The sequence below is a fragment of the Micromys minutus genome, assembly GCF_963924665.1.
Source record: "Micromys minutus genome assembly, chromosome: 2".
In the NCBI taxonomy this organism is placed as follows: domain Eukaryota; kingdom Metazoa; phylum Chordata; class Mammalia; order Rodentia; family Muridae; genus Micromys; species Micromys minutus.
The window spans coordinates 22777983-22801514 of record NC_137971.1 but is presented as its reverse complement, the minus strand read 5'-3'; the positions used below and the strand labels follow the sequence as shown (position 1 = coordinate 22801514).

The 23532-nt window shown below is 45.2% G+C and overlaps 1 protein-coding gene across 2 annotated transcripts in view; it reads right to left on the bottom strand.

The window, feature by feature from the left end:
- Nucleotides 1-23532, bottom strand: part of MYOF (myoferlin) — a 138685-nt gene that overhangs the window by 14641 nt on the left and 100512 nt on the right. For both annotated transcript variants that reach the window (XM_080912654.1, XM_080912655.1), the window contains 14 exons: nt 22309-22386; nt 20302-20483; nt 20053-20211; nt 19850-19948; nt 18769-18930; nt 18284-18449; nt 15278-15354; nt 11134-11145; nt 10940-11038; nt 9360-9485; nt 7713-7868; nt 7108-7199; nt 2651-2821; nt 1815-1963 (listed from right to left, as the gene is read on the bottom strand). In XM_080912654.1, coding sequence (XP_080768780.1) covers nt 1815-1963; nt 2651-2821; nt 7108-7199; nt 7713-7868; nt 9360-9485; nt 10940-11038; nt 11134-11145; nt 15278-15354; nt 18284-18449; nt 18769-18930; nt 19850-19948; nt 20053-20211; nt 20302-20483; nt 22309-22386 — 1728 coding nt within the window. The remainder of the gene's footprint in view (nt 1-1814; nt 1964-2650; nt 2822-7107; nt 7200-7712; nt 7869-9359; nt 9486-10939; nt 11039-11133; nt 11146-15277; nt 15355-18283; nt 18450-18768; nt 18931-19849; nt 19949-20052; nt 20212-20301; nt 20484-22308; nt 22387-23532) is intronic.

Below are 23532 nucleotides of genomic sequence, written 5' to 3'. Positions count from 1 at the left end.
GATGGAATGACATGTGTAAGATAGAATGACATGTGTACTGCCCCTGGACTCGGCCCTCTGCACAGGATCCGATCTGAGCCTTTCTCTTCTGGATGTGGAGGGAGACAGGAGCTTAGATGAACGCACTGAAGGACAGCAGGGCTGTAAGAGGAGAGCGCCCCACTCTGTGATGCTCTTGCTTAGATGGACCGTCACCCTGAGCTTCTAAAGCAGAGCAGGTCCCTGAGATCTAAAGTTCATCTCTCACAGCAGCAAGTACCACTGTAGCATTTAAAAACATGGTCTCCTCCCTCCTCCTAGTTCTCAAACATCGCTCCCAGGGAAAAGAATGCATTCTGTGGTCTTTCCCTTTTAATCTCAAGACAGAGTAAAGGAACAGAAGAGCAAAAGGGAAAGGAGGCTCTGTGGTTTTGTTTGTTTGAGGGTACCACGAAAGGTCAGGAAGCTCCTGCCTGGTTCTCTTGGGTCTCTCTGAGGGAAGTTGCTCTTTCTGTGACAAGCCTGTGAACCCAGAGGCCAGAAAGGTCTCTGTAGTTACCCTGGCCATCGGTTCCAGTGACACGAGGCAACAAGTTCCAGCCACATGCATGACCTACTGTGGTCAGTGCCCACCAGGGCCCTCAGCTGGCTGCAGCCCTGTGAGAGATTGTAGGGAGGAGTGTTCAGCCGAGCCCTTCCAGAATTCCTGACCCCTCCAAACTGTGCACAAAACAAAACAGCTTCTCCTGGTTGCTAAATTTGGAATCAACTGAACAGTCACCATGACAAAGAGAGATTCTTGTGGGGGTATCTAATAACTGGGGTCACTTTTCTCCACCATAACATGATGACCTCATGCTCTTTCATTCATTCTCCTTTGCTTTTGCAAGTTTATACGTGAACCGTAGCATCGGCAGCTTGCTAAGCATCTAATCCCCCCTGAGACTGATGATATCATCTTCAAAGTGAAAAGAGAGAACCATGTTTTTTACAGTGTCAGGAATCAAGTGGAAGATCAGGAACCACTTTCATTCCCACATGTCTTTACTCAGATTCCCCACGCATCTTTGAAGGCCGACCTACCAGGACTCTTTGGGAGCCCCATCCCTTCTCTTTCCCGGGGACCACAGGAGCATCCTATAGTTCACACACTATGATGTATATTCCTACTGCTGTCTCAGTGTGTCTAACTGGATGTGCAAGACAGATGTGTCATGAATGGAGGGCGGGACCCAGGCTTGAACCTGAGCCAGATGGGAGCAGAGCAGGTTGTCTGAACTGCCTTTAGCATCCCTTCGGCTTCTCAGGCAAGGGCTCAGATCTGAGACTCTCTCTCTTGTTTTTGTTTGTTTGTTTAGACAGTGTTTCTGTGTGTAGCCCTGGCTGTCCTGGAACTCACTCTGTAGACCAGGCTGGCCTCAAACTCAGAGATCTGCTTGTCTCTGTCTCTTGAGTGCTGGGACTAAAGGTGTTCGTCATCACTGCTAATTATGAGAGTCTCTTTGGGACAGAATTTCTTTCACTGCCACTGGAAAAATTTTGAGCTAGTAATGCAATACACAAAAATGGCCAATATTAGAACTTTATATAGTTAAAGTTCAAATGACTACGATCTGAAAAGAACAGGTAAAACAAATGTAAGACAGGTAAGAAAATGTGTCCACTCTGACAGCTGATGGACCAACTATTCTCTTCCCCACTGAGGTTTTGTTTTGGTAAGGATGAACATACAGTCTCACAACGAAGCATCACGGTGCTGCCTTGGCTCATGTTCCCAAATGCTGCAGAGAAATGGGTTATTATACTGTGCTTACAGCCCGAAGCTTTGTGCTCACCAAACTCATCCAGATGGTAGTCTCGTCCTCCGTACCGGATCCTGCTTCCATCTTCAGAAAGGACAGGTGGCGGGAAGCCTTTGAATTTAGCTACGTTTTGAAGCAACTGTGTTGGTCTCAGCTGATCTCTCCAGGTGTTCACTCCAGAACTGTGGATGACACCACAGGTGCATGAGGTTCCACACAAATGCACGTGTGTCCAAACACACCCATCTAACTAACCTAAGGGACATGTCTACCCACTTTGTCTCTTGGACACCTATCTCAGGTGTAAACACACACAGATGATTTTGGCTTCAGACAACTCATCAAGTCTATTTGTGTGTGTGTGTGTGTGTGTGTGTGTGTGTCCAGTTCCCTCCTCAGCAAAAATGAAGAATCTGGATTATCATAATCATAGAGGCAAATTCAAACACCAGAAGTGGCGTGCTGTCTCGCTGAAGGCTTAAAGACCCACTGGTTAGCACACTAGGCATCATAGAGTCCTTAGGGGGTGTGGATAATTGGTAGTTAATGAATCAATCCCTATTCCTAAAGGCCAGAGAATCCTTACCATAATACCTAACTCCAGGAGCTCTAGAACAGGAGAGGAGACTGTTTCTCTGAGCACTAACACTTCTGTTACACACAGGGCACTGCCTTGCTCCAAGCACCACCCTTTCAACAAACTATGGTATAAATGAGACAGTGCGCTTGCCCTGGTTTGTTCCCAGATAATCCTGTCAAACACGACCAAAAGGGCCATGGCACACTGAGGGAGACAGAGCCCCACAGCCTCGCCAGGTCTGAGCCCTCAGGGGCAGCAGACCACTTCCTCTCATGGGGAAGCAACTTACACACAGTACTGCTCAGGGATGCCGCAGTGAGACCCAAAGCGGGAGAGGAAGCGGTTCTCCAGGTCGATGGTTGTTTCTCCCACCTTCTCATCTCGGGTGAAAGTGTCGTAGTCATAGACAGAGATCTTCAGGTCTTTCTCTTGAGGCAAGTAGCAGCTCAGCTCATACATTCTAAGTAAAGGATTGCACACACAGGGTGATCAGGGACCTTCTGTTCAAGACTCAAACAAAGAATTATCTGGCATGGGGGAAGCTGGGGTGTGAATAGGGGACATAAACAGTAGACACTAGTAACAAGACAAGGGGATGAAAGAGGAAAGAACTAGTGGATACCTCTGTTTGAACCCCAGATATGCCACCTTCTTAACCCTTCTGTTCTGTTTCCTTCTCTGTGAAATGATCAGAACAATGCATACCACAGGCTGGAGAGATGGCTCAGTGCTTAAGAGCATGGGCTGCTCTTCCAGAGGTCCTGAGTTCAGTTCCCAGCAACCACATGGTGGCTCTCAACCATCTGTAATGGGATCTGATGCCCTCCTCTAGTGTGCATGAAAGCAGAGAACATATATATGTATATATCAAATAGATAAATCTTTAAAAAAAAACCCATATACTATTTTATTTTAACAGCCAATGAAGAAATGTTGAGAAACCACTCAGCAAAAGGTGCATTGACTAAAACTTAGTACTATAACAATAACACATTGTATTGCTAATCTTAACATTATCACCTGGGAGACCTTTCCCATATTGAAAAATCAATAAGGCACCTTATTTGAAGCCATTTTTCCGTACCCCACTTCATTTTTTACTCTGCTCATGAGAGACCCCCGTCCCGGGAAACACTTGGCTCATCCCTCTGGAAGGATGCAGAGGCATGCATGGACTGGTTTAGTGTGCCATGCAGGGGGCCTGCCAGACAGCTGTCCTGCCGCAGACTTCATTCAGTTCTCAAAACTTGTCTATGGAATCTACACTAAAATGTAAATTCTTCTGACACACAAAGAAATAGCCCAGCAGCCATTCTGTTGGTGGGTGAACTGTGTGGTCCAGGGGATGCTGGCATGCATGTGCCAGCGGTGGACAGGCGGGGCTTAGCTTTGGTAACTGCATTGTTCCTGTGTATCCTTCTCATCCTAGGTGCTCAACTTATTTTGCTGAGAGAAAAACTGTGAACTGTCTCCTCCCCTGGGCTTCCTCCATTTCTTGTTACATGCCAGTGTGAGGACAGGCTTTTTGTCCAGTGAGCCAGGGATGAGGGTCTAATGGCACTCTGGAAGAAAGCATCCCGGATGTCTCCTGCACCAATCTCAGAGACCTCCCTAGATGCAGCAGCTACCTTTGAGGCAGAGAAAGAGGTACCTGTGTCACAGTTACATACAAAGCATCATTGCCAATGGGGGTGCCAGGTGGACACATAATAAACAGACATGCATGCAGCGCCGGCACCCCTACACATATTTTTTAATAAAAAATAAATTAGTTAGGTATCGTGGCATACACTTTTAGTGCCAGCAGTTGGGAGGCCAAGGCTGGTCCCTGTCTGAAGACACAACAAGAACAAAAACAAAATGGCTGGGCATGGAGGTGCACTCCTATAATTGCTAAACTCTTGAGGTTGAAGAGGGTTGCTGCAAACTTGATGCCAGCCTGGCCTATGTAAGTTTTAGAAGGGCCAAGAATGCACTGCGAGATCCGGTGGCAAGGAAAAACAAAACAAAACAAAAAAATCAAATAGACCAACAAACCGTCTCCTAGCATCATGGGTGCTTTTTTGGTTTGATTAAGGGATATTTTCCCCCCTGAGGCAGCAATTATTATTTTTAAAAATCTTTTAGAGTTTGTTATTATTGTGAGGATGATCTGAGGATGAATATGGGTACCACAACCCACTGATGGACGTCAGAGGACTATATTCAGGAGCTGAATGTGTCCTGGAGAAGCCAAAGATGAACAATGGCCAAGAATGCAGGAAACTTGGCTTCTTCCTCAAGCCCTGTCTCGGGGTCTCTCTGCTGAGAAGCAAGCCACTTCCCAAGACGGGGGTCCCGGCCTGGAGCCATTCTGATGGACTGGCGGAAGTCTGTGATCCCCCTAGACAGCCACTGGCCTGGCTGAGCCTGACAGCATCACTTCCTCCCAGCACGGCTCTGAGCAAGACTTTTCCTGCCACTTAATTAAGCTTGTGCTTGGCACCTCTGAAACAAGCCATTCAGACAGGGCGGCCTTCCCCCCTTCAAAGCTGGCTCTGCCTCTTCCCGCTCTCACCGAGCCCTCCTTCCTGCCCTGCGTGCCTTTTCCTGTCTAGACCTTGGGGCTGGATCAGCGGAAGAAAGGGAAAATGATCACATGGCTATGCCAGAGGATTACTTCCCTCCCTGGGCCCTGCTCTGGCCTAGGGCTCTGCAGCACAGAGGGTGTTAGTGTTCGGGTGTCTGAGTATATGCATGTATGTGCGTGTACGAAAACATGCTAGGGGCCAACCGGGTGGTCCTTTGTACATGTGTGTTCCTGCCTATTAAAAATGGCTGTTTTTGAACCTAAAAACTGAGCAATGTGCAAGTGTGTGTGTGTGTGTGTGTGTGTGTATGTGTGTGTACATGAGCCTGCATGAGAGAGACAGACACACAGAGAGGAAGAGAAAGACAGAGAATAACCATAAAGCATAAAGTGATGAGAATGCCAGGGGCAGGGCAAATTGGAACAGAACTCTCCCACATAGCAAAATTTTGAAAGAAGAACACTATTTCTCATTGTGTGCTTATGTGTGTGTATGCACAATATACATATGTGCATGAATACCTGTGTGCACACTGGTGCACTTGCCTGTGCATGTAGAGGCCATAATGCTTTTCTTTGTCATTTACTACCTTTTTTTTTTTTAAAGTTAAGAACAAATATATTTAATTCTTGATTTTGTGATGGGGTGAAGGACAGATGTGTGAAACCGTTTGCGGATTAAGTTCAGAGGACAGTTCTGGGGAGTCAGTCCTTGCCTCCCACCCTTTTAAGGCAGGATCTTTCCTGTTTCTGTTATGTACTGCATATTTTAGGCTAGCTGGCCAGAAAGTTTCTAGATGATTCTTCTGACTCTGCCTCCCATCTGGCTATAGGAGTGCTTGGCTTATGGAATTTGGATTGTCGGAATCATGTGGACACCTCTTATACCAACTGAGTCATATCCTCTGCCCTTATCTTACAGCTAGAAGGGTTGGGGATCCAAACTCATGTCCTTCTGCTTGCCCACCCTTTACATGCAAAATCCCCCCCAGCTCCCCCTCAAATGTTTTTCTACAAAGAACATTTTCCTACGGACAGTGGCTTTGCTGTGAATCTGAAGCAATGCTGTGGGCTTGGGCAAACCTCAGAGTCATGTCATGGACACGTACCTCTTCTGTCTCAATCACTTGCCTTACAGCTGGTTGACAGAGAGGTGAGGCCCTGTGTCCTTCTTGCTAGTGATCCTGGCTAGTGAGTCTAACACAGAAGAAGATCAGACAAAACACCTGACAGAGCAGAATTCGGTGCTGAAGTCACGAAGACACTGGTGTCGTATGGCTTGGGATCATGGCCTCTGCCTGAGATCAGAAGGGTGCTGGGCACACGCTCTCTTGGGGCCTCGGTTTCTGTTCCTGTCAGAGTTCTGTGAGATTTCTGAGACGTCTTCTACAAAATGGCTCAGCAGAGGGAGGACTTGTTCACTCTGAATGCTCAGCAAATATTGTTATTAAATGTGGAAGGTACTCACAGCTGAACAGGGCTGGGAACTAGAAACATCTCCGATAAGACTTATATAACATGATTCACGCATGGGTAAAGGCTGTTGCGGTCGAGCCTGACAACCTGAGCTCAATGCCTGGGACCCACATGGTAGAAGGAGAGAACCAAATTGTCACTGATTGCCACGTGAACACACGTGTTCACAAGTGATGTGGATAAAAATGTTTTAAAAATATACATATTCCAGACCAGAAACAAGTGAAAGCTGTAACCATGAAAAAAAACAAAAAACAAAAAAAAAAAATGCTGTGTCCAGGCTCTTGGGGACATTAAAGACAAACAAAACAGAATACTTGTTTTGTCAATTGTCACTGTCCCTCAGTGAAACATTCACTTCATCAAATGAAGAGAACTCTAACAGTCCAGTAAACAGAGACCGAGTTATCCCCCAGATGTGCAAACAAGATTTTATAGCAGTTGAGCTGTTTCTCAAGCTCAATGCTCCCTGGGGTCTTGCTTTCAATCCCAATGACTTGGAATAGATCATGTCTCAGAGAAACCTATCTTGTGACTTTTTTTTTTTTTTTTTTTTTTTTTTTTTTCTCTCATGGACCCTTCCAGTCCTACCTATTTCTCTGACAAAGGTATCTGTATGTATTCCTGGTGTTAGGACCTTGAGCAGGGCAGGGCACATTTCATCAAGAAGGAGCGTTTTAGTGTTTTGAACTGTACGTTACCTGCCGAACACTGGGTTGAGAGTGTTGGGAATGTAGTGGTCTCTGTCTTCAATTACTTTTTTGCCCAGGGTTATTTTTATGTAAGGATCACACTGTGAAGACAAGATAGGTGAGGTGTTACATCATCTCGGGTGCAAACTGAAGTCAATTTCAGGGATAGACTTGGCTTGCTTCTATGCTCCCAACTGATGACAAAGGTGGCCGCTGGGACGCCTGAGGACCCAAGATGAGGTCAGTGCAAGGTTCTCCTTTGGGTGGCAGTGGGCCAGCGTGCCTTCAGAGCATCTGTGTGGGTGAAAAGCTGGGTGGGATGGAGGTAGGAATGATGTGACTCTGCTCCTGTGACTGGAGCAAATCTTGTCCTGGTCACATCAGTAACAAGAGAAGGATGAACTAGAGAGACCCAAGCACCCACCCTCCCACCCCCAGCTAAAGCTCTTGGGTAAAATCCCCAGAGGGACAATCCTTCTGTTCACACTGTTTTGATAGAGTATCTTTCTCCTCGTGAGATAACAGACGCCCAGAAAGAAAGAAGGTGACAATTACCATGGCTGATGACTGTAATTATCCTGCTACAGGAGAAGGCCCCACACCCAAACTCTTACCAGGCCATTGTTGTCCTGGGGCTGGAGCTGTAAGCCTTGAACAATGTAAATCCTAACCGTGCATTCCTGTGGGACACTGTCTGGCAGCTCCCGAAACTGCCTGGGAGGGGCCGGCACACTGGGGTCATCCGGCAAGGGGTAGATTCGGAAGGAACCCTGAGGGAAAGAGAGAGAGATGTGTACTGGTGACTTCAAGGATCCTGGCTACTGGGTAAAGGGTGGCTGGGAAATGTGCCCCTCTTCAGGGTACACAGGGCACTCTCTCACAGTCGGGTGATGTGGAGCTGTCTTTGTGGAAGACACAATACGTATCGGCTCTTGTGGGATCTGGGCAGGGAACACGCCAGCACTCTAGAGCCATCATTTCAGAAGAGGGCACAAAAGAAAGCACTGGTAACCTGGGCAGGAAGTGGAGGTGAGTGGTCAGAGTCGGAGGAGGTGGTGGCTGAACGAGGTAAAGAGTTGAGATGATTTTGGAGACAGGAGTAAGTCCTGAGGTGATTTCACTGCTGTGTCTGCCTGCCTGCCTGCCTGGGCCCCACTCCCAGGAAAGTCCATGACTTACTTCAGGTCTCAGCTAAAAAGAATGCATGTTTTATTCTGAAACCAGCATAAAAGTACAGGGAAAGGTTTTGAAGTTGGGAATTAAGATGTTTGGGCCTTTATTCTGGCCAGCTCCATTAAGAAGCATGTCATGAAGCAAGCACCCACTGAATACTGGGTGTGGAGCACCCCAAAAATCAAGTATGGCACACATGCTAGATTAGCTTGACTCTGTGCTCTATTGTGGGCTTAGTGGGAGGCTGGGGTGGGGAGGATTTGAGACCCTGTGTTGGGTGTAATCCTCTGATCCATTAGCCATGTCTGCTATTGGCAAAGGATTAGGAAGAGGCAGTGTTAGATGCCCTGGCTTTGCCAAGTGTGCTTGGGAGGAGAAGCAGCAATCAAACCTGACAGGAGGTGAACCCAGACCTGTGGGAGCCCAGAGCACGGGTGAGTCATGCTGCCCAAAGCAACCAGGGAACTCTTGACAAGCACTGACATTTGAGTTGTCTTAGGGCATGAGCAGGGTTTTGTCAGACTACAGAGAGGAAAGGAAGGGCAGCCTGGTCCAAAGTTCCTCTCATCCATCCAGAGACCTTGCAAGGCGTGTTTGGGACTTGGGAGTGTTTCTTCCGTGTGTGGGAGGGACCCATAGCTTGTGAAAGGCCAGCTCAGCTCTGGAAGGAGTTGAGACCTGAGCTAAGACATGCAGGGTGAGTTTAAGCCATTCTGATGGGGGATCGAATTTGGTTACGGTGAGGAGAGACAGCCTGGGAGCAGAAAGGGGCTAAGATCTTGACCTGGGGATTTGCCACAGCGATCCTGCTAAAACCTCAGGAGAGCAGAAGCTCAGAAGAGAAGAGAAAGGAGGTCTTGGGAAGATATGAGCCTGGAGGATCGGAGTCTGGCCTGCCCAAGCAGGGAAAAGTTCCCCTGGTTCCCCTGGGGCACGCTCCTTCCTGCAGAGGGCAGAGGATGTGTCCAGTTGCAGACATCGACTGTCTTTCATCAGAGATCAGCAAAGGAAAAAAAGATGGATTTTAAACAGGACACACACACACACACACACACACACACACACACACACACACACACTCTACTCACTTTAAACTCTCCTACCACGGATGGGTCTTCATTCTCATCGGACTTGCCTCTGTACAACTTGAAGGTATCTGAGAAATCTGTTAGGCCTTCAAAGTCAGCGACATCCTCCAGTTCACAGTCATAGATCTGAAAACCATCAGCAGACTCTCAGGTCTTCATTAAAACAGAGAGGGTCCAGCCAACAGGACCAAGTACCAAAAGGATGGACAGAACTCCCAGGTCCCTTGTGGATACAGCATAAAACAACCACTTGCAAAAAAAAAAAAAAAGCCTCACTTCCTTTAGAGACTTAAATGTCCAACTATCCTAGGGTCCAGGAATGGTGTTTCTAGAAATTTCCCAAGGAGAAACAAGGGCATGTGCGTGTGGTTCAAGAATGTCCAGTGTAGGAGAAGGAGTCAACAAATCATGGAGAGAGAAAAGAAGAGGAGGGAGGGAGGGAGGTGAAAGGGTGTGAGTGTAACCTACCCCCAAACCTAGTTTGGTTCAAGACTACTTAGCAAGAATAAACAAACTTGTGCTACCTGAAAAAACATGGCGAGTCTCAAACACAGACTTCTTTGGGACCAAAGGAGCCAAATGCAGAATGAATATGGTACAAGTCCAGTTATCTGGAGCTCAGGAGCTGGCAAGGACGGCGATTCATGGTAGAGGGGTGCAGCTTGTGGAGAGGAGCTTGCTGTGGGTGAAAATGGTCCTCCCTTTGATGTGGATGTTGCTTTGCACAGATGTTACAACAGCAAAGCATTGTGGGAGGATCACCTTATGGCATATAAATGATACCTTGGTTTTGAAAGAGAGTTGGACAAGAAAGAAAGACGGAGGGGAGAAGAGGAAGAAGGAATGCAAGCTGTCCCCTCACCCCAGTCTCATCATGTGATCTCCAACATGCTAGCGTTCCTTACACGACACAAATACATCATGCCGCCAATAAGCAAGAATATATGGGTCCTGCTTTGATAGAGGAATAATTTTAATCTAGATGTTTCTCATTTACTTTTATTTGTGTCCTCTGCCTGGCTCTGACCACTTTGGATTTGCAGCTGACAGAGTTAGCAAGTGAAGGAAGAACTGGAAGACTCAGAGCACGAGGCCAAGAGTGCAGACAGCCATTCTTGGCCAGCTCCGTGGCTTCCTCTGCACACGTGTGCCCCACGGCGGTGATGTGATGAGGCATACATGTAACAGGATCAACTTTTAATTTAGCAAAACTGATCACTGTTTGGAAGACAAAAATGAAGCACGTTGGCACCTTTTGTTCTGCAAAGGGCACAGGGATTTCTGGGTCTCCCTGAGCCAAACAACTCTGGATAATTGTTGGCCCAATTAGTATGGTACTAAACCATTCCTAGCCTTCTGCCAGATGCCCCCAAGCGCCAAAGTGGCAGTCACGCAACCATAACTCAGCAACTTTCCTCAGTCCCTGGTACTTGCCAAGCCTGTTGCAAGAGGTCTCTCCAGGAGAGCAGAGGTACTCTTGGCCCCTCTCCACCAGCAGCCACCAGAAGGCCTTATAAACCAAGGGCCTAAGGCATGCCAGAACTGGCTTTTCCCCACCCATAAGACATAGGTCCAAGTACCTTGAGTCTGGAATAGCCTTTCTGAATATACTGTCCACATTTTTCATGCTCCCCCGATGAAGCGTAAAATTTACTCCACCAGTCAATAATTTCTTCCTCCTAAATCCACGTTCAAATGAAAAAAAATTATGACAGTCTGGATTTCTGATTTTTTACAGAAAAAAAATTGCAGCAAACATATTTGCAATAGTTACCTTTTCCGACAGCTATGTATTTGAGGTTATTAGCAGGATACATCATATATATGGGTCACGTAGATCCATGGATATTAGGTTTAGAGAGAAAGAGAGTAAGAAACATTATTTTCCTGCATACTTATTATCAACATTTAACAGATGGTCTAATTATTCCAGTTAAGATCATCTTAGAACATACCTTAGATTTCTTCTCTGAAAATGTACCAAAGGGTTTAATACATTATTTGAATGGCTTGTGGTTTTAGTGGGTTGGGCTATACCATGATCAGCTAACACAGTGGGTGCTTAGGAGGGGTGTGCGAAAGCTACTCACATTCCTACTCCCAACCTGTCATTCCATGGAGCTCCAAAGCCACATCCCCAACACTACCATGTTCTAATCCTGTCAAGAACTCCCCGGTCACTAATGGTGCACGGCTGTGGGTCATCATGTTAGCGCCCTTTCTGTACCCCATGCCTATGTGAGAATCCCATCTAAACACTGGCAGGAGAAGCCTCTTTCAATACAAGGATGTGAGGCTTCTCACCAGCTGAACCCTTCTGCTTAAATTTCTGCATGGCAGATTTGCCCCTTCTGGTGTCAGGAACTGTCCAGGAGTTTGCTGGACTTTGAATTTTCTCCTGGCACACTGGAAAGCTAACTCCCTGGGCTAGTTTGAGAGCACAGTGCCCCTTTCTGAAATCCCCATCTCCTCCTACAGCAATGACAGCCGCTGTGTGGAGTGCCACCCTGGTTCTTCAAGTCCTCAGTATTTCTATCTAGACTGACCCCTTGTTGCAACAGAGCTGCCGAAGGAGGCAGAGGAAAGAGGCACAGCAGTTCTTGTTAGCTCCCTCCCAAAGCAAGATTGGGGTTAAGTAATCACAATTCAAGTGCGATTTTGGAGAGAGAAATTTTTTTTTTTTAAAAAATCTTTTTACGGTCTCAATGGTTTTGAATTTAGATATTTAGTCTGTTTCTTCAAGCTCACTTTCAGTTATAAAGAACTGATTTAGGGGAAAGAACAGGCCATGTTTAAAGAATATCCAAGACAAGTTGCTGACTTTCCATTTCAGGCTTAGCCCAGGAGGACTGACTCCTTCATGCCTGGTTGCTCGTCATCCCCTGTGGAAAAGGAAGGACAGCAACTCGTTGACTTTCTTTTTTTTTTTCTTTTTTTTTTTTTTTTTCCAATCTAATAAATGAACTTGAAAATTCAATTTAAAGCACTCCATGGCCTCCAGCCAGTCTTCCTTTTAGCTTGAAATGACATTATTCATCTAAATATCATCTTTCACTCCAAAATCTACTTGTAGGACCCAGAGGAATTCAAGTCCTTAGTCTAAGCTGCCCTGCCCCATGCTGCTTCATGCATCATATTATATACATACATGCACAGTCCTTGGAGAAGCCATTTTGCTGAGTGCTGTTGACACACTGCTTAAGCACTGGAATTGGAAGGCAACTGTTGAGACGGCCGTGAAGAATCGCCTGTGTTGTCTGCCTGGCACTTGAGCAACCTGCCCCACGTCCTCACCTCCCGCTTGTCTTTGGATAGCTCATTCGGTACGAGTTCCCACAGACATCAGAGAGCGTGATGCTGTCGGGGAAAGACTCGGCCTCCAGCCCTCAGCAACAGCAGTTAGTGTAGACTCATTGGGTTTCTCCAGATCAAGAGTCTAAATCAAGTTAGCGGTCATCCGTGGACATTACATGTACATGTGATACATGTAATAAAGGACGTTAGCAAGCTTGTCATTGGCTCTTCCGAAGTTCCACAGTGCTCACTGGACGCTACAGAGATATGCAAGGTCTCCCGTGACAGAGGGGCTTGAGAGCTTAGAGGGGATCCCACCTTTTCCTGTTGACACAGTGTACCTCAACTAGGCATGAGGGAACAAGCTGATTCTAGTCATTTAGTGTCTCGGGAATGACTTGACGCCTTCATCTGCAGACCTGCAGCTCCTCCCGGTTAAAAGCTGATGCACAGGGACCTTTCTTAGTGTGTCGCTAGAGTAGCCTGGCCCCAGCACTGTCAGGAAAGAGTGGTGCTGATATTTTTTTTCCTTATTCCCTGGCAATACCGAGGATGGCCGAGTGCACAGAAGACACGCAGGAAGGACTGACTAACATGTCATCAAGTGGGATCTTACACTGTCTTTTCCCAGAGTAGTGAAAAATCACCGTGAAAAAAAAAAAACCTTAAGTCTATTATACATAATTTCTCCCTAGGCAACTACTGTCTTATTGAGACTAATTGGCGTTATTTTCAATAAGTGAACATAGTCATGTTGCCCTGTGGGCTTGGGAATTTGATACTGTCATCTGGGAGCGTGTAGAATTGCCACACAGTAGACTCAAACACGCAGCCATCCAGGGCTGCCGGTGGAGCCCACATTTAATATGGTCCGAGTGTTGGTGAGTTTAATGCAGTGGGAAAGAAGTGGATTTTTAAAAAAGAAACCGTTTATGGACATAACACATTAAAGCGCAGTCATGTGCCTTTCCCAGCCAGTTTGCATATTAAAATGTGATGTGAAAGTTTACCGTAAATGCCAAAAGAAACAGTAACCTATTTGGTGTTTTCTTTTTTCTGGGTATGAAAGTTTCTTGATCCTTTCTGAAGAAGTGGATGGATTTTTCTCAGACTGGATCCAGAAGGATTCCCACAAACCTCTTCCACAGTAAATATAAAAACCTGGGGTGCCCCTTATGCTGACAAACAGAGTCATTTCAAGTCCTGACAACCCTGTCTCACACAGGCAAACATTTTGACAAGGGTGCTCTGATTGATGCAATGTTTCAGTTTTCTCTAGAAACTTCTAAGATGATATCACTTGGACCTCTCCTCCTGATTGGTTCTCAGTAGCTTCTTAAATTGTAGGTTATGACCTCATTTGGGGCTAGGTACTTGAACCTGTATGTAGCACACACACAGTGTGTGTGTGTGTGTGTGTGTGTGTGTGTGTTTACAGAATGTGTGACAATTAAGAAGGTTTAACTGGAAATAAAGTGTGAAATGAGTCCAAGTGCATCAGTAAAGTACAAACAATGACTTTCTAGGACACCTAGAAAGGTGCTCACCCATACTACACCATGCAGCTCCATTGCGGCCTTGGTTTAGAACCCACAACCTATGTATTTTTGCACTGTGCATGTAGTCACACCACACAACAGCAGTGAAAACCACCCCAAACACCCCAGTTCAGATCTGGGCCTAGTGTAAGCTACGGACTTCAGTATTCTTACATACCAAGTTTTCTGCTCTTGTAGAAATACAATGGTTTATTTATGGAAAATAAAGATGTGATAGTTTCCACGGTCCTTCTTTACCATGTAAGTATCAAGTTAGTCTATCTTTGGATCGATCGCATCGTGTTAGAATGTTTGATTGCTTAAAGATTTCTCTTTGAGCTTCTGATTTGAGTTTCATTAGGACAAAAAAATTAAGTGAATCTTGGCTTGGAATTAGGAGAGTTTCCAACCATCCCTGCAATGGCCCGAGACATACCTCTGCCTTTGCATTACACATTTATCCAAAGTCTCGGCATTAATGACTATAAAATCAAAATACTAACTATGGAAAGTGTTAATGATGCTCTATGCCCTGCAGTATTATATATCCAGCTGAGATTTAAACCTTCATGTAAAAATGAACAAGCGTATCCATCTCATTAGAACGCAAACTTAATTTTGTTTTAGACAAATGCTAAAATGTCTATTTTATATTTAATAAATATAAAATATATTTAATATATATTTAATATATATTTAATATATATATTTATATAAAATATATAAAATATAAAATATATTTATAAATATATTATATAAAATAACAAATATAAAATATAAAATAATATTTATAAATATTTATAAATGCCTTATAATTAATTACTAGTGTATGTTTGATTGGAACACCTTATTTTATATGCCTGTTTACTGGAGGTTGCATAAAAATGTCTCAGGAGAAAAGAGTTTATAAGTGGAAAACTTAAGAAGCCCTGGTTGATACAGCTTCACTGCTAACTGTGGGTGAATGCAAGATTTGGATCTTGTGTTTATTCAGTCCTTGTACATTGGTTTAACGAGCACAATTTTAATGGCCTTGAACGGCTGTTGGAGTTCAGCAATTGCTAAGACATCTGAAATACAACCTACCTTAGAAGCCAGTAACGGTTTGGTGTCTTCTATTTCAATAACGACGTCCCGGCATGGGGGCGCAGACATAAGGGAGGCTGTAAGGCAAAGAGCTTCATAATCTAGGAACTTAGAACAACATACTGGAGAACATTCTATTCCATGGTCAAGTTGAGCGGTTACAGGATCGGTGACAGAGTTGAGTTAACCTGTGTGAAACTTTTCAATGGGGACTCCACCTGAATGTGGAGAATGGCCCCAACCACTTGTCACGTTCTCAGAGTAGGATAGGCTTCTAAACATTTTATAGGGGACTATGTGGCTGATGTTTCTTGGTTTGGGGTAAATCAGTCCCTGTGCATAAGGAGTACTTGAAAAAGAATTGTGTTGAAGACCAGAGGGAGATGGGTCTTCAGGCAAAGTGCTGGATGCCCAGCCTGATGACCCGAGTTTGATTCTCTGAACCTACACAGTGGAAGAAGGAGAGAATTGATTCCTGCAAGTGGTCCTTTACCTGCCACATAGCAACACACACACACACACACATACACACACACACACACAGAGAGAGAGAGAGAGAGAGAGACAGAGAGAGAGACAGAGACAGAGAGAGACAGACAGAGAGAGACAGAGACAGAGACAGAGAGAGACACACAGACACACAGACACACAGAGAGAGACACACAGACACACACACAATTGAAAAGATCGTGTTGATCATATAGAAAATAGGCATGAAAATCATGAATCTGTCTAAAAAAGCCTCATTTTCTTGGGAAATAAGATAAAGACAGAAGAGGAGTGGAGGAAGAGAGGATAGAGAAGGATATTAGAGGAAGAAAGGGAAGGGGAAGGTAGAAGAAGAGAGAGGAGTATTTTCAGCAGTCGGAAGCTGCCATTGCTGTGGCCTGTCCAGCCCTTGCTCTCTCGTGGCAGCAGAGCAGGGGCCCATCCCTGATCTCACATGCAGTTTCCCAAATGTATATAACTCTGGATTTTGGAATCACAACAATTGCTTAGGAACAGGTTCTGGAGTCCCCTGGTTTATCTCAGTTAAAGGTGGGTGCCAAGGTCCAGCGTGATGCATGGGTGGGGCCACAGGGGCATCATTTTTTTAAAAATCAAAGATCCTAAGAGTCCCTAGGTCAGAACCCAGACTAGACAAACTTGACTAAGTCAAAAGACCTTGCTGTAACCAACTCAGACATTGGACATAGAAGACATGAAGGCTGGGAAGGAAGCTATTTTTGGGGTGAGGTGTATCTACTACCTCTAAGTATTGGGCTAATTAAGCACTTTTTTTGGTCTTTTGATAATTTTTAATATGCTATAATCTCCATTTTAAAGATAAAAACATAGACCAAAAACTACAAGAAAGCAGGCCATTTGCTTTAGGTTAAGCCTTGAATGGAAGTAAGTTCATAGCCTAGCTCCATTAGACTCCATTTCTTTGTTATCAATTACCCCAGAGCCCAGGGAGGAGTAGGTACTCAGTAAGTGTCAGAGAAACATGTCAGGTAGAAGGGCCCTGACATTTACTGAGCCTCTATGACACACTGTTTTAAAGTGGAATCGTGCATTTACCTAGTACCCTCAGATAGACAAGTAGTCTAGAAACTTCCAAGATAAGCTGACATCTGCAATTACAGGCCATTTCATTCACACAGGACTCAAGAGCCTGCAAGGAAGGGCAGGATGCATGAAATGTATTTCTAAGGGACAGTTCTCCATTGCTCTTATGGTCCTTCAAAGCAAAGTCTCAGGGACAGGACAGAAAACACTGCCTATGCCTGGTTCTTGTTTGTTTGTTTGTTTTTTGTTTTTTCTTCTTTTTGCAGAACAGTTTTTAGAGTCTTTGTAATATCAATACCAAGCTTTCTGGTGGTTTAACCAGGACTGGCTTGTGGATTACCTGCTTAAACAAAATATATCTATTTCAATCTTGATAGCTTGAATAGAATTTTTAGTGATAGATTAAAATTTTTTAGTCCTCCATTGAAGTCTAACCACATGAAGTCACGCTGTCTGGGATCTAGGACACTAAAGTGACTGAGTCCCGAGCCCTTAAAACAATGTCAAGAAAACTAAAACCAATTAGTTTTCTATTAAGTAGGAAAGAACAAAACACTGTATCATTGGCTAATTTTTATGAACTCTAAGTTAAGTAGCCTACTCTATTCTTACATAATAACTCTATGATCTAAGATAAGTCATGTAATGTTTTCCTGTACGTGTAACAATGGCATGTCTTTCAAATGACTTCACAACATCTTTGTTAAACATAGATGAAGTGGGTCCAAAGACACTTATCTTGGTATTGCAATCTCCTCCTTAGAGCTGGGCCAGGAAAAACAAACAAGGCATTTGAAAAGGAGAAGAAGGAGAAAGCAGAATTCAAGGCCATCCTGTACTATAAAAATAAAAATAAAAATAAAAACAAAACAAAACAACTACAAAAACCCAAACCAAAACAAAACACCCCTATCATTTAGAAAGAAAAATCTTTTTTTAGGCTCACAGATGGGATCTCTGTCCCATACACAGGAGGCACTGAGTCTCTGCAACATATTTAGACCACTGACCTACACACATTCATCTTCTTGCACTGTGAGGACAAGATTGGTTTGGTCCCTTGATCTCCCCAACATTTAGATCAGTTGATGACATTCTATGAACACTCAATAACCGCTTGCTGGAGGCCGGATGCCTTTATCCCTGTTGCTGGTGTGGGAACAGCATCCCCTGAATTTCAAGAATCTTTCTTCAAAGGCAAATAGGAAAGTTCATGTAGCAGGCAACATTACCTCAAAGAACATCTTGTGTTTGTGCAGGAGTAAGGCATGCCAGAGGGTGGCCTCTTAAGTCCCTCAAAGTACCTCAGGAGTCCAGGCTTGCTGTAGCACTGACTATCTGTATTTTCCTGCAAGAATTACCTCATATACAGCAAATCAGAGCTTACTTTTTTGGTAGCATGCTAGAATATGATTTGTGAAGATTCAATCAGATCAGACTTGCCTCCAGACATACCTTTTAGTTGCGGTACAATGTCCTCCTTTCCTGCGTATGGGTCACACCGGAAGCGGTCCAGCTGGTCAATGGTGCACTGGCCGACCACAGGCTTCCGTCCAAACTGCCTGTGGTCAATGACCTTGATCACCAGCGGAGGCATGTACAATTCTTCTTTGGGCAAGAACTAGGGAGCACAAAAACAGATGTTCTTTTTCTATTCCAGATCTGACAGGAACAGCTTTGTCAGTCAGTTCCCCCAAGGGACAGCCCAGAATTTTTTGCCCATTAAGTATAACCCAGGGGGACCTTCCTTCAGTATTTCAGTGACTGAGGTGCTTGGTAATTGGCTCAGAGCTTATAGCAGCCTCTTTCAGCCCGGCTCTGGAAGATCAAATCCTACCTCTGCAGTCTCAGAGAGCACAGCCTTAGGGAAGTTTTCTGACCCTGTTCACACATTTCAGAAACAGAAACGCATGGGCTCATGCGGAGTCTGGAGACCGTACCACTTTCATGAAGAGAACAGAACTTGGAAAGTTGGGTGTCTTCTTGAGGTTTTTGATCACCACCGACTCGACTCTCTCCCCTCCGCACTCCACCACGAGGCTGGGTGATGTGACGGATGCCATCTGGTAGTTTTTCATATTTCTTAAGCCCCAAGCTAGGATCTGGGAAAACAAGTTAAAGAGAAGGGAAGGAAGGCTGCCACATTACATGTGTGCACGTGCACACACACACACACACACACACACACACACGAATGCACTTAAACACTGTATTTGCACACTCATATATGGAAAAATCCAGTCTCAATCACAGTACAGTCTGTAAGGTGGAGCTGTGCACATTCGTCTAAAATACCGGTGCCTAGGGCCATCAGGTGCCTGTGGGAGTGCAGAGAAAGTGGCTTCACCCCTTCCCTTATGTCAGGTAGCCAGACACAAAGCAGAGCAGCAGCTGTAAATGCTGATGAGTCAGTGAGCTTCTCTAGATCTCATCTGCAAACAGGACTCACGTGAGCTACTGTGGGGCCAAGTCGGAGGATCAAGTATAAACCTCCTGCACGGTAAGTGACCTGCAAGCACTCCAGACTGGTAGCTGCTATTTGAAGCTCCCTGTGTCTGTTTTCGAGAATGCCCAGCAGAACAGAGGGGCTAACAATGCGTCCCTTATCAGGACTCTGGCTATCTACCCAAAAGGTTATCTCCACCAGCCTGTGTCTGCCCTAATTATCTTCCACTGTGCAGATGCTTCCCTCTCCCTCTCTCCCCCCCCACCCCGCCCCCCTTCCCACCTCCTCCTTTGCAGACCTCCTCGTCCACATAGCACTTTCTCTTGGGTTATCTTCTCTTTCTCTGGCGAACCCTCTCCCCCTCCCCAAAAGATGTAAATCTCGGAAATCTGCTTCTCGTTGCTTTGTTCAAATTTCCATTTTCGGGAACCATTTCTATTCGGGAGGGAGCAGATTCTATAGGAAGTTAGAGACAGCAAGAAAGCATGCTGCACGGTGCGTGCCCCACATTGATGGTCCTTGCTTTTAGCCACACCCTTTGGTCTGGTCCAGTGAAGCTCAGAGAGAATGCTTACCTCAATCGCTGTGAGCTGAACCACAGGTCTGATTCCCGGAGGGACCATGTATAAGTTTGGTGCTCTCTGTGAGGGGAGGATGGGGAGGTTGGAGCCATCCTGGGGAACAAACACAGGCGGTCAATGTTAAAGCCGAGAGTGCCTGTGATTACTGGGGTGCTCTAAACAGCTCAAGGAATCCATGAGCAAGGACAAAGCCACACCTTGTTTCTCAGAATCAGCTCTGCTGTGACAAGGACGTCCCCACAGGCCTTGTCTCCATTCATAACTGGATACCAGAGAAGCTTGGGTGTCATGTCTGTCTCTGAGTTCAGTTTCACCAAAGGAGAGCAAATGCTTCGACCTAAAAATTCATCTTTGCCCTAAAGGAAACCACATTCAAACTCCTGGTCAAATAGTTCTGGAGACGACTTTCATGCCCCCACGTCATCTTAAACGTTCATATTACCTACCACTTGGTCATTGTCAAAGAGTTCTATGATGACTTTGGGTGGGTTCTGTAGAACTGTTTGGGGTTCCCCAAAGATTTCAACCTCATCAAATATAATGGTTTGGTCCCAGGTGGGATTCAGGGTGGAGTGGATGATCTCAGTGGTTTTGCTTCGATGGAGGAAGGAGACGTGTGCGTATGGATCTGTGGACAGAAAAAGCTATTAGCAGCAGAGTCTTGGAGAAGTCTAATTCCCACGACAGCGCGCTTCAACCAAAGACTTTTCTTATGGACATGGTGGTCATATGCTTTCACCACCCCTTTGAAGACTAGGAGACCAGAAAGCAGGACACCACAGAGGAAGGTATCATGAAGCGCCTAATGGGTGGCCCTGATGAATGGGAAGGATTGCCTCTCTGGACTATACTTATTCTCATCAGGGTTCATCGGCCACACGATCCTTCACATACATCATCCAGAATACAGGTGTTGCAACCAGACACATCTGGCCTGCCCCCACAACCATGGAAGAAGAAGATTTCATCTTCCTAAGCTTTGGTTCTTCCCTCTTTGCTAGAAAGGTGATTTCTGTTTTCCTACTGGGTAGAAAATGGAATGACGTGAAACGTGAGCTGCCTAGAACTAAGCTGAACCGTGTCACTGATGAATGCCAGTTATTTTTATGGTGTTGTTTTTGCTGTTATTTGTACAGAAAGTTTTGTATGTGAGTGTCGGGTTTTCGAGAATGTAACAGTAAGTAAATAGGAAAGGCTTGCTTGCCCTCAGAATTTACAGCTTACAGAAAACTGGAAGCAGAAAACTGTTTCCAGGCTCTGGAAATGGAATGGAAAGTATCTTAGGTACCAAGAAGTATTCTGTGATGTCCTACAGGACAAATAACTACACTAAACCTTTTCACCGTTTACCAGAGAGGTGACTTATTCCACCAATAAACAACGTCTAACTTGAGGTCCTTGTGTATGTGGGGTGGGAAGGTTATAACACTGCAGGCAGCCATCTCGTGTCTAAAACTTTTTTTTTTGCCCCATTGAAAAATCTTGTATTTAACTGGGAGAAATGCGCTTAGAGCTTTATGCAAACATCAGTGAAGATTTATTTCCTAAGAATTCTGATCAGATCTACAGTGAGAGGGTGCCCCCTGGTGGATACTATTGGAAATGTCCTCAAAAACATTTAGAAGTTTTGGTCTACAGAGTAAGGTGACCTTGATCTAATTTTTAGACTAGATCTAGATAATCTGATCTAATTTTTATTAGAAAAGAAAATAATTCTCAGGTGCTGGGTAAGAGGAGGTCTTGGTACACGGATAATAATTAACACAGTGCATCATATTATCAGACAAGCGTTTTAAGAGCCGCTGTCATAGAAGAACCAGGGAAGCTTTGCTGGCTTTGCAGGTCTCACAGTGGAATGTCCCTAAGTAGCCCAGGATGGCGTCTATCCTATCTGCATTGACAGAGCACAGGCAGAAGACCATGTGAGGTACCATCGTGAGGACCAGGGTTGAAACCTGAGTTACACAGTCCTAGAAGGTTGCCAGGGTGGGGGTGGGGTGGGGGTGGGGTAGGGGTGGGGAAAAGCAGCAGAGGAGGTAAAAAGCATATTACATAAGCCTCACAGAATGCGTCACGGGCTAATGGGTCAAGTATGTGATTTTTTTTTATCGTCTCAAGAGTATAACCCATCGGTCCAGGACTCAGGTTTGAAACGAAGTCACGCACACAAAGGGGGTTCAGAAGTTGCTCTTCAGGGCACGTTAACTGCTCAACCACTGATTATTAGTGTTAAAGGGCCGTGTGTATCCTGGGTATCCCTAGCACCCAGCAACAGTTCTTAAAGCAGTTGGCAATTTCTCGAGTAATGACAGGGTGGTCAAACATACCAGCATAGTGTCTATAAGGAAAGGGTTTCATTGTAAGAAATGAAAACAAAGTCACAAAACCCACTTGGTGTGCAGTCGATCCAAGCCAGCCTGCTGTGAAGAGAGTATTAGGGATGTCCCCTTTACCTGAAAAGCTGTCTTTGTCCAAAGCCATGAGGTTCCTGGCTTGATAAACGTAGCAGCGCAGGTGGTAGATGTAGACTCCTGAAGGGACAAGGGACAGGGTACTGTTAAATTTCCCTCAACTCTCTGGAGGTGGCGCATGTTGCAGACACACAGGCCAATCGATCCACTTTCCCACAGCAGAAAGCACACGTTCTCGACACTGTGGCTTCTTATTAAGGGGCACTCACAGTAGCTTTGCTTCTCCTGTTTCAGTTGCTCGTAGTCAATCTCAGGTCGCAAGCATTAAATGGGACAGTCCATAATGCACCATGTTATATAGAAAGCTCTGCAGTGTGATCAGTCTTAAAGCGCCCAGCTACGCCTCACGTGGGATGTGGATTGTGCCTTTGTCCAGAGTATCCGTGCTGTATAGGCTGCCTGCCTGGTAGTCGCTCGGTAGCTCCTCATCTCAGCAACTGACTGATGTAAATAGCCTCGCAGTGCTTGTGCTACGTGACTCTAATTTAATAAAGGCCCAAAGCACAAGAGTAGTGATACTGTCGTAGTGCATTTTAATACCTTCCATATTTATCACCAGCTACTGTGCTTTATCTGTTACTGTGCATAATTTATAAATTAAACTTCATCCCGTGTGTGTGTGTGTGTGTGTGTGTGTGTGTGTGTGTTGAGACAATTTAAAAGTGGGGTTGGCAGGGTGTCTTAAAATGGATTTTACACAGATAAGAGTGTGTGCTGGGGGTGTGCCTTAAACTACTATGTTCCAGGTGTGCTGCACACCTATAATCCCAGCGTGCAAGAAGTCAAGGCAGCCTGGACTGCACATAGAAACGCTGCCTCCAAAGATAAAACAAAACCAAATCAATAACTGCCAGAAAGGTCCTCATGCCAGCATCGCGCTCAGAGGGGCATTAGTCCTGCTGTGACCCTCCTGGTTTCGTGCACAGATGTTCATCACAAACCTTAAGATGAGCCTGGATCTCTGGCCGTCACTGAGCAGGGCCTCAGAACTAGGTGACAGTTATTTGCTAAGACTTTCGTTAATTTTTAAACACATTCAAACTCTTCTTATTAGTGCGCACACTGACACACGCATATCACATGTTGGCACACACATACACTAGCATGCACTCATGCATACACACACACACATTCACATGTGCGTACACACACGCATGCATACACAGACATACAGATTCATGCACGTACACACACACACACACACAC